The 9,908-nt window shown below is 54.6% G+C and overlaps 3 protein-coding genes across 3 annotated transcripts; 2 read left to right on the top strand and 1 right to left on the bottom strand.

The window, feature by feature from the left end:
* Positions 1-2,424: 2,424 nt before the first annotated feature.
* MONBRDRAFT_8764 (uncharacterized protein) lies at positions 2,425-4,188 on the top strand (the record flags this gene model as incomplete). Its single annotated transcript, XM_001746419.1, has 1 exon — positions 2,425-4,188. One exon carries the CDS (start codon positions 2,425-2,427, stop codon positions 4,186-4,188), a length of 1,764 nt encoding a protein of 587 aa, XP_001746471.1.
* A 280-nt stretch (positions 4,189-4,468) lies between these two features.
* Positions 4,469-6,812, bottom strand: MONBRDRAFT_32677 (uncharacterized protein; the record flags this gene model as incomplete). The annotated part of the gene is made up of 10 exons (XM_001746295.1): positions 4,469-4,769; positions 4,845-5,032; positions 5,115-5,168; positions 5,296-5,385; positions 5,500-5,665; positions 5,765-5,980; positions 6,057-6,151; positions 6,270-6,323; positions 6,405-6,607; positions 6,748-6,812. 10 exons carry the CDS (start codon positions 6,810-6,812, stop codon positions 4,614-4,616), a joined length of 1,287 nt encoding a protein of 428 aa, XP_001746347.1. The 3' UTR covers positions 4,469-4,613.
* A 395-nt stretch (positions 6,813-7,207) lies between these two features.
* Positions 7,208-9,159, top strand: MONBRDRAFT_32676 (uncharacterized protein). The gene is made up of 4 exons (XM_001746418.1): positions 7,208-7,530; positions 7,637-7,808; positions 7,909-7,991; positions 8,125-9,159. Exons 1-4 carry the CDS (start codon positions 7,369-7,371, stop codon positions 8,974-8,976), a joined length of 1,269 nt encoding a protein of 422 aa, XP_001746470.1. The 5' UTR covers positions 7,208-7,368; the 3' UTR covers positions 8,977-9,159.
* Positions 9,160-9,908: the final 749 nt, after the last annotated feature.

The raw sequence follows: 9,908 nt of genomic DNA, 5'->3' as shown, positions 1-9,908 counted from the left end.
AAGCGCGGTGAAGGGGAGTCTCGTTGTTCTAGGGGTACACCTGATAAGGTTACGCATCCCAGGCCATGGGCACCAAACCAAGAAGAGGGTCAAAGCGAAAGAGTCGACACACCTGAGCCAATGCACACGGCGAGGCATTATGCTGAAGCAAGAGTCGAGCAATCCGCATGTTGCCGTTTTCGCAGGTCCAGAATATTGGGGTCATGCCATCCTAACGAGCATGTCCACAGCTGATGAGCAGCTTGCAAAAAAGCATCATACCAACGATGGTGCCTCCATTGGAAGTCATTCGCACCGTTGCACACGCATCAACGTTGGCACCACACCGCAGCAAATAGCGAACAATATTCACATGTCCTGCACGACAGGCACAGTGCAAAGGCGATAGCCCAGACTGGACGTCCGGCCCATGAGAAATGTGAGTCACGGCACGGTTCAGTACTCTGAAGGCAGCAAGAGAGTTGGCCGCAGCTGTACGAAAATCGTTGACAAACCTCTTGGCAGACTTCGACTCCAGCTCCATTGATCAGCAGGATGCGTGCCAGGTCCATGTTTCCAGCATCGCAGGCCTTGTGTAAAAGAGAGTGCCCTGACTGCATGCATGGTTGTCATAAGAGAATGGACCAAGGCACTGAAAAAAGACTTGTGGGGCGATTTGACTAGAGGTCAGCCTACCTTTGGGTGCACCCACGTCGCAGCTTTGCGCGTACGCGCAGGCGACCAAGTTTGCAGCAACTGAGCAATTACATTCATGTCTGCAAACTGGTCAAGTTTAGCACCGTCGGACAAATGCTCGTTGTTGCAAGGGAGGTAAAGCACGCTGGCTGGACACTCTGCTGCTCGAAGGAGCAGCAGAGCCATGTCGACATGTCCGCCTTGACAAGCCGCATTGAGCGGCGTAGTACCATTCTGTAGGTTTCAGGTAGCCCCAAGACACCTCTCAATGAAAGCCAGCAAACAAAGCCAGGACAAGCTTGTCTTCTTGGATGCTTACCGAAGCCATCACGCGGAGGTCGGCTCCAGCTTTCAAGAGCCGTTGCACAATGTTGAAATGACCGCCCAGGCAAGCCGCCAGCAGCGGTGAAGTGCCATTCTAACATTGGCAAGCATCGGTCGTGAAGACGCAGCAAGTGCTCATCCAGAGCTAGCGCCGATAAACAAGACCCATTACTTTTTTTTTTAATTGTTTTTCAAGAATGGCACAACAAGGGAAACCTACACGGGAGGTGGTGTCAGTGCGTGCCCCTGCTCGAAGCAGTGCTTCAACAACGGTTGCATGCCCCTGTCGGGCCGCAGCCAACAACGGCGTGTATCCATCCTATATGGGCAAACGCATGCCCAGAGCTGATCAATAGGGATGCGACCTGGTTGATGTCAACGCATCATGGGCCGTAACTTAAAAAAGTGGTCGACGGACCTGACGTGCAGCGTTGCAATCGGCGCCGGCATGCAATAAGGTTTGCACGACCGCCATGTGACCCACGCCGCTTGCAATGCAGAGCGGCGTGGCCAATTCCTTTCCATGACAATGACTGCAATGAGGTTTTTACAAGCGGGCATACCGCGTTTGGCAACCTTTCTGCTGGGGCGTACCTACCCCATCGAGTGCGTTAATCCGACTACCCGCGCCCAGCAAAAGCTGAATGGTTTCTATATTGTCACCTTCACTGGCGACATGAAGTGGGGTCTTACCCTCCTGTGCGGGGCACAGCAATAAATGATAACGGCCACGCGAATGCCACTCAACATGGTTGGGCATGGTCAGTTCCCTCACCTCAGTGACAGCGTCGGGATCGGCCCCTGAGCTGAGCAGCTGCGCCAGCAGCGACGCGTGGCCAGCTTCACAGACGTGATGAAGACTGGTTTGTCCTTCAGCCTGTACATGATCAAGGGTGTTTGAGAGGCAAAAGGTAGGCCAATGCTCAAAGAGCAGTCCAAGAGTAGTCCAAGCATAGGTACTTACATGTTGCTCTCGCAGATGACAGGCAGCGGCCTCGCGCTCGGCAAGCGAGGCCTGTGCCCAAAGCTGTAACGCCTCCTCTGCAGTGCTTTGTTGACACGCATCAAGCCACGCACGGGCGCGGACAAGCTCGGGGCCCTCTAAAGCATTGCCCCGATACAAAACACCCTGATCCCCCGCCTCGCTCCCTTCCTCACTACCACCAGCGTCATCATGAAGCAGCCTGGCACGTTTGGCCACGGGCTGTCCCGTCATGGTCATGCCGGACGATCCATTCCCCATCCTGAAAATTTCACTCCTCCCTCAAAAATTTCATTTTTCTGACATTCTCCCATTCCCAAGTTGTCAGACGATTGCTGCCGTCGTCTTTTGAGTTTTACCGTTACATCACACACACACACACACACACACACACACACACTGGCGAGGTGTCAGTTGTTTCATAATATTATTATTGCGAGGAGATGGCGGGGTGTGACTCGCGAGGTGGTGAGACAGGTCTCTGGCGACCGTTGTCGCTAGAGAGGCTGGACGGGGATGACGTGCCTGGCAGCGGAGCTCCGTGGTTGATTGAAACCCATGATCATTTCCTGACAGCACCCAGTTCCCCGGACCCCGAAGACCATCAGGTGGGCCGTTATTCAGACCGCGATCGACTGATCTTCCTCGACCTGCTGGATGTGGTGGATGAACACGATAATGTGCTCTCCGACAGAAAGATTGCAGACTTGCTGCAGCAGCGTCTAGGAAAACGCTTCCCCGTTTCAACAGTCGCTAGTTGGCGACGCAAATACAGCGAGCGCCTGTTAATGCGCGCTGCTGGCACGCTGTCCATGAGTGAGCCGCTCTTAAAGCCGGTACGAGGTTGTCGTACCGGCCGCCCTTCTGTGCTGGATGCAGAGGATGAAAGCATCCTGATCGAGTATGACGAGCGCTATGGCAAATCTGGCTCGGTAGCCAATGCCCGTGAGTATCTTTTTGCAAAGCGCTACAAGCCCCTCGAACTCAGCGGTTCCATTGAGCCGTGGCATGTCTCCCTGAGCACGATCAGCAACCATCTCAAAAAGTACTGCCCGACGCCAGTGTCAAAATGTGGAACTATGTCCATGCGCCCACGTCAGCAAGACACCTTTGGACCACAAACAAGCGAGGCATGCCGCAACTACATTGCATTCCTGGACTCGCTGGACGAGAAGCATCAACTATTTTCATCAAACAAGCACGCGCTCATCTCTGTGAGCGAAAGCTGGATGAGCAGTCTAGCGTCGCGATGTCGAGGCCCCACATCTCAAACTCAGCGGAAGAGCGGGCACCTCGCCACTCGCTCGTCAATTTCGATCTTTGCAGCCATGACCTGTACAGGTGAAATGATAACAAGGCGCACCCACCACGGCCCCTGCACGGCAGAAAACTCACAGCGCTACATTGAGGCAACAATTGCCGCCTGGAGGGAAAAGTATGGTTCAGAGCTCATGGTCATCCTATTGGACACTGCCCCGCATCGACTGAAGGCTATTACCACCATGATGGGTGCCGACGGTGCCGAATGCTCGGGCAAAGAGTCGACGTTCGTGCGGACCTCGAGCACAATCCTCGAAAGCGATGAGCGCTATTCCCCTCTCACGTACTATGAGCTGGACGCCTCACAGTACGGCGGACCAGTCCTTGTTGTTCCTACGCCAAGGCGCCAGCCGAGCTTTGTTGCCATGGACGCCGTGCTAGGAGCCGTCAAATATGCGGCAGAGGGCATTCACGTGCATACACTTGATTCTGATGTCCGGTGTCTCTCAGATATCTCAAAGGCAATTCTTGGGGTTGCCTTTCATTGCTACGTGACCAGGGGTGTCTTGGCAAGCGTAGCCGACGATGCGCTCGAATATATGACAGCTTGGCGCGAGGGCACGGTGAGCGAGGATCAAGCTCAAGCCCGCCACGAGCAGCTGTGCAGACGTGACATGAACACATTTAACCAGATGGTGGCTGCAATCGGTGGTGTCTTGGAGCATGACGGCAAGCTTTTTGACCTTGTGCCAATCCCGGTCGTATCTACAGATCTGGTCTGCTGCAAAAATGCCGCTGGCCAAGAAACCTCTGCTCTCACCAAGGAGTATATGCCTTCAAGCGAAAATATGCGATTGCTAGCACAGCGTGACAAAGCCCGGGCGCAGGCCCGGGCTCGTCAAAAGCGGCCAGCTGCCGCACGCAACGCCAACGCAGCAAAGACATGAAACTTCTGCTCAGGCACACATTTGAATCTCAGAGCAGTCTTATCAGTGCTCCCATTTAATGCGTACAAATTGACCAAGACGTGCAGCCTGCTCTCCCGCACAGGCACAGACTCTTTCCAAAAAATTCCATGCTGCAGATTCACTTCAAGCTTCCCCAACTGCTGCTTAGTTTCTTCCTTAAAAGGCCTTTAAACTACGTTCATGCACCTTGTCATGCCGAAACATTGCCACGATTCAAGGCTTCCATGGATGTTGATTTGGGAGCTGAAAAAGAGGGCATGGACTCAACAAGTCAACTGTAGCCGAGAAGCACAAGATTGACGACGTGCACACAAATACCTCTATTACTACAACATGTACCAGCAACGACAACCACTTGATGTGACAGCGCACATCCAACGTGTTCAGAGAGGAAAAGTCAGCGCTCAAGCAGCTGTAAGAACCCATTTACCCTCCTTGCAGGCAATGTCGATGGGACGACCAAGATCAAGCGACTGTCGACCCGCCTCCAGCACGACCGTGGTCATGATGGTGGAGTGCAGCGTGGGCAAGACGGCGTCGAAATCTTCAGGACGCTTTTCCTACAAGAACAGATAGCGGAAGGATGAGTCTGGTCATAAATGCCTCAACCCCTCGTGAATACGGTTCAAGGGCACCTCGTTGTTAATGGCCTGAGCAGCAGCCACGAAAGCATCGATGCTCTTGTAGCCATAGCCATTGTGACCATTGAAATGGCCATCAGGCCCAGGAACGTAAGCCATGTACAGAGGATTGATGCTCTTGTAACCCTCCTTGTCCGTAGTCACAAGATAGCCACGGTGAGCTTGGTCCACGGCAATGTCACCTACAGCCATGGGCACGAGCCCCGATTATACTGAATCATGACGCCCGACCAGGGACGACTCTCGGGTGGCTGCAACACATACCCTCGTGTCCCATGTAATGGAAACGTTGCTGAGAATGCACTTCCCCCTTTGGAGCTATCATGTGCGGAAACCAGTCGAGGCAATGGCACAGGATCAGTTCACGAGCAAGCGTATATGCAGTTTGCAGTTTGACTTGATCGATCAGGGGAACATAATAATGCTTGCTGGCGGCAGACCGTACCGCCCCACGAGGAGGTGTAGATGGCCGTGCCCAGGTTGCCCGTGGGCTCGTTTTTCCATGTTGCCATAATGGAGATGGTATCCTCGGCACCTGCACTCAATGAGTCACTCATGAGTTGGGAGACACAAGAAAGCGATCGACAGGCTCAGATGACAACAGGCAATGGGCAGCAGCGGTGTTCACTGTCAGGCGTGAAGATCGCACCCTCGGGGCAGTTGAATGGTTCCGAGGATGCAATTCCTGTCGCGGCGCTCGCCACCACCCGCACGGGCTGGCCACGGCCCTCCATTTGCCAGGCGTGCGCATCGATGTGATGCGAGTTGAGGTAGTAACTGATGTCTGACGACTTGCCAGCCCAGGCCTTGAACGTCTGCAGCACAGGCAAGCAGGGTGTAGCAGGCAGAAGAGAATGCTGTGAGCAAAAGAGATGACAATCGGCATCGGGTGCTCAACCGGCAGCTGTGCTTACTTCGAGCTGAAGCTTGGGCTGTGACATGAAGCTGTAGAAGTAGCTAAAGTCACCCAGTTCACGGGCGCGGCCACGGGCATCCGTGTAAATGGGGTCCCAGCGCTTATGGAACTCCACCATTACTAGCACGTTGTGTCGGCGGGCTAGCTCTTGCAGCTGCTCGTGATGATCCACGGTCATGACGGCCGGCTTGGTAACAAGCACGTGCAGGCCACGCTAGGGAGGATTCGAGAGCAGACGCGGCGATAAGCTCAAGGTGCTGCACGTGAGAGCGGGCAAGAACAACGCAAACCTTGATGGCCACTTTGCAAATGTCAAAATGAGTGTCGTCGGGAGTAAAAACGGTCACAATGTCGCCTTTGTGCATGCTCTCAATGGCCGCAAGATCTACGGAGCGTATGCGAAATGCACACGTGCCCAGCCAGGGTCAAACGGTGAGAACATGGGCGTGTGCAGCAGGTGAGGATGACAGATGAGTGGAGTTGGTTGATAAACAAGCACGTACAAGCCAGAGTATCCCGAGGCACGTTGTCATTGGGGTACGTGTCCATTGACACGTCTGGACGCAGGCAACGAGGATGGGCGCACGTGAGCTTGCACAAGAAGGGCAAGTCAGGCATGCGAGTACAGTGTACCATACCGAGACCGGCGTAAACATCGGAAATTTGCGTCTTCAAGTGTTCGCGAATACCAGGGAACTTGGTCCCGTTGGTGCCGACACAGGCGACGCGGCCGATCCGGCCAAGGCGGCGGAGCTCAAACATGCACAGGCCGATCACGCCCTTGGCCTTGTCCGACTTTGAGCTGCTGTCATGAACATAGCCGGTGGTATACTCGCCCGTCCTGAAGGATCCCAAGTGCGCATGGCATGCAACCAGCCGCAACAATCAGAGTGACGGCCGTTTCAAGACGAGATCAGCGCAGTGGCCCCGTTGCTCGTGCGGATCGCACGCCAAACCGCATTTCGTGAGTTTGTGACGTACCCGCACATCAGCACGTTCACCTTGGGCAGGGCCTTGGCACGCTTGGCATCGGGTGCAGCCGCCATGCTTGAAGTTGATGGATTGATCGGCCGTTGACGCTCCTTCTCCGCACGATCCACCAGAGGCGTCTGCTCGTGGACTCGGCAAATCAGAATAAAATACACAACAACAAGATCACCGAGCCACTGAACGGAGCTGCTGTCTGGAGCCGAAGATCAAAGACACAAGGCGTAATAGTGTTGGTGGAGTTTGTGTAGATGATTTAAAAGTTATTGTTGTTTTGTTAAATCGCTAGTCGTAACTATGAGAAGATAATGTTTGAGGTGATGTAGTAGAGTAATGTTTTAACGAACATAGTGACAATATCAAAACTTTTGCTGACCGTTACACACTCACGCTGCTCTGTTTCCCTCTCCCTCTCTCTCTCTCTCTCTCTCTCTCTCAGCAACAACGACAGGGATCCCAGCCCCGACCCAAGCGCGACCGAGAGAGAGAAAGGAAGAGGGTGGGCGTGAGATAAGTAGGAAATCATCGCGTCGAGGCCGTGGCTGTTGTGCGGGTGACAGGGCGAGGCAAGGCCATTTTTATCGCCTCGAAGCCGACCGATCAAGCAACAGCAACATGACAGACACCGCGGCACAGGGTGCAGAAATGGATCCGCTGCTGGCAGACGAGGAACAGACTCCTGCGACGAGTCAACCGGCCACGCCCAAGCCAGATGGCAGCGCCGGCAACAAGCGTCAGGCACGACTCTCATCAAGCAAACGGCGACAACTAACTGAGGTATGATGTATGGCGAGATGGCGAGACGCAGGCAAGCATCACCTCATTTTAAGCGCGCTCACCGTGAGCATATTGGCCTGCGTGTGCCTGACGTCTGGCCGTGCAGGCATTGGACCGAAGCTCCGTGATCAAGCCTATGGAGGTGATGTGGGGCCGCTATCAGCGCATGGCTCATTGGCCCTGTCAGATCATCAACCGCTTGGCCCCAGAAGCCGAATTTGAAATGCCTTCGGCCGAGCGACCAGCAGACCAGTACCCCGTTCGCTTCTTCGGCACCTGTGCGTCTGCCGGCCGTCAAGATGCTCGGCACATTGTGATTTGGGTCTTTGTCACTGCTCCGTGGATGCTCACATGCATCGGATTGCATTCATGTCTCAGATGATATTGCCTGGCTCGACCGAAGTCGCTTGGTGTATTGGGAGCCTGGCTTTCCCTTGTATGCCAGCAAGATTCGCAATAAGGTGGGCACCTTGGGCGGCGACAAGGGGAAGGAGAGAGAAAACAATGACCAGGCACTTGGCCCCTCTAGGGTCGACTTGGGCCTTCCTTTGGAAGATGGACCGCCCATGCTCATGTGATCTTCACGCCGGCTAGGTGGCCAAGCAAGCGATTGCCGAGGCCGAAAAATGCGCCGAGACTGGCGAGGTACCTCCACAGTTCAACAACCCCAACGTGACCATGCAAGGCGCTTCCCAGGAGGAACCAGAAGATGCAGCAGATGCCCCTAGCGTTCAGACTCAACTTGATGGCGCCGCCTCGACTACCACCAGCCAGCCACAGGAAGCCGGTGTGACCATGGAAGGCGAGGACGCTGGGGCAGCCCCCGCCGCTAAAAAGAAGGGTCGAGGGCGTCCACCCAAGCTGGGCACCATCACATTGAATGTCAAGGGTCCAGCCACTCCCGAACCAGGCCAATCAGACGCCACTGCGCCGAAAAAAAAAAGCAGCACCAAAAAGTCAGCCGCAGCTCGCAACAAGACCAAAGCCTCAAAAGAACCCAAGACTCCAAAGACCCCCAAGGCGGCCAAAAGCAGCAAGAATGCAATTGACGAGGAAGACGCCGAGCCCGCCTCAAAGAAGACGCCCAAAGGAAGCAAAACTTCCAAAACCCCCACCAAAAACAGCACCCCAAGTGGACAGAGCAAGACCTCCAAGAGCAGCAAAGGCGCCAAGAATGCCAAGCGCGCCGAGTCTGCGGCGACACCAACCACGGGAGGTCAGACAGCCGCCAAAAAATCTAAAAAGGGCTCGTCGGCCAATAGCACGGCCGAGGACGACCCCATCTTGCCCCATAATGTAGACTTTAAGGTGCGGCTGCGGGCCAACCTCAAGCCGCACGAGGCCGCACGGAAGGAGCGCCAAGCCAAGGTTCAACACCAACTCGGCCTCAATCTCCCACGTGCCGATGCCTTCCGCAAGTGGCGACAACCCGTGACCACGATCTAACAGCCTTGCATAAGAGAAGCTGCATGATAGAAGCTGTGCAAGCCAATTCTTGTCGTAGCCGTGCCATGTTTGCCTGACCGCCTGCCGCCCTCTTGGGAACGGCTCTGCTGATTTCTAAAGCATGCAAAGTGCAGTGAGCTGTCTGGTTTCGTGGGACAATGAATTGAAATTATGATTCGGCGACATTCCCGGCACCCCACTGCGCCAGCGACCTCCGCAATGGCGCACACGATCCAGCTGATCATCACCCCCTTTCCAATTTTTGAGGGATCTTCGGTATCCAGGCTTCTTATTGCTTCTCTAGCGCTGCCTCTTCCTTTGTTATGAGGGCTTCTGGACAAATCACTGTTATGGGGAGAGGAGTGCGCCCTTGGCGCCCCATCGATAACCACGAGCAGCAGCAGGGGAAATGACGAGAGAATGATGCGCCAACGATCTCTGCCACGCTCCTCCACGCCTTGCCTCACCTTGTGGCTTCGTGCATCTCCGGCGCAATGGACGGGTTTCATTGGCGGAGTGTGGGTCTGATCCAGGGATCATGTCCTGGCCATGCACGTTGGCACCACTCCATTCCCATGCCGTCCCACCCTTTTCGTGTGCGCAACATTCAAGGCGCGCATTGTTTTCACTGCCGTTTGTCCATCGAAGATTTGTAAAACCAACTCTTCACCAACTCCATGGGTCGTGCACACCCTCCTTGACCAACTCTGGATCGCGTACAAAGTGATTGCTGATGGGCATCTCGCCGACACACACACACACACACACACACAATGTGACTATGGGGAAAAGGTTCACAATTATTTTGTCATCTACCAAACTCTCTCTCTCTCTCTCAAACTCTCTCTCTCTCTCTCTCAAACTCTCTCTCTCTCTCTCTCTCTCTCTCTCTCTCTCTCTCAAACTCTCTCTCAAACTCTCTCTCTCTCTCA

This window comes from Monosiga brevicollis, genomic scaffold (assembly GCF_000002865.3).
Source record: "Monosiga brevicollis MX1 MONBRscaffold_12 genomic scaffold, whole genome shotgun sequence".
Lineage (NCBI taxonomy): Eukaryota > Choanoflagellata > Craspedida > Salpingoecidae > Monosiga > Monosiga brevicollis.
Note: the sequence above shows the minus strand (reverse complement) of the source record. Positions and strands in the feature narration are given on the sequence as shown.

Coding starts and splice junctions, on each gene's coding strand:
- MONBRDRAFT_32676 (XM_001746418.1), top strand. CDS start 7,369: ATGACAGACACCGCGGCACAGGGTGCAGAAATGGATCCGCTGCTGGCA. Junction 7,531..7,636: donor AACGGCGACAACTAACTGAG/GTATGATGTATG, acceptor CTGGCCGTGCAG/GCATTGGACCGAAGCTCCGT. Junction 7,992..8,124: donor CCAGCAAGATTCGCAATAAG/GTGGGCACCTTG, acceptor CACGCCGGCTAG/GTGGCCAAGCAAGCGATTGC.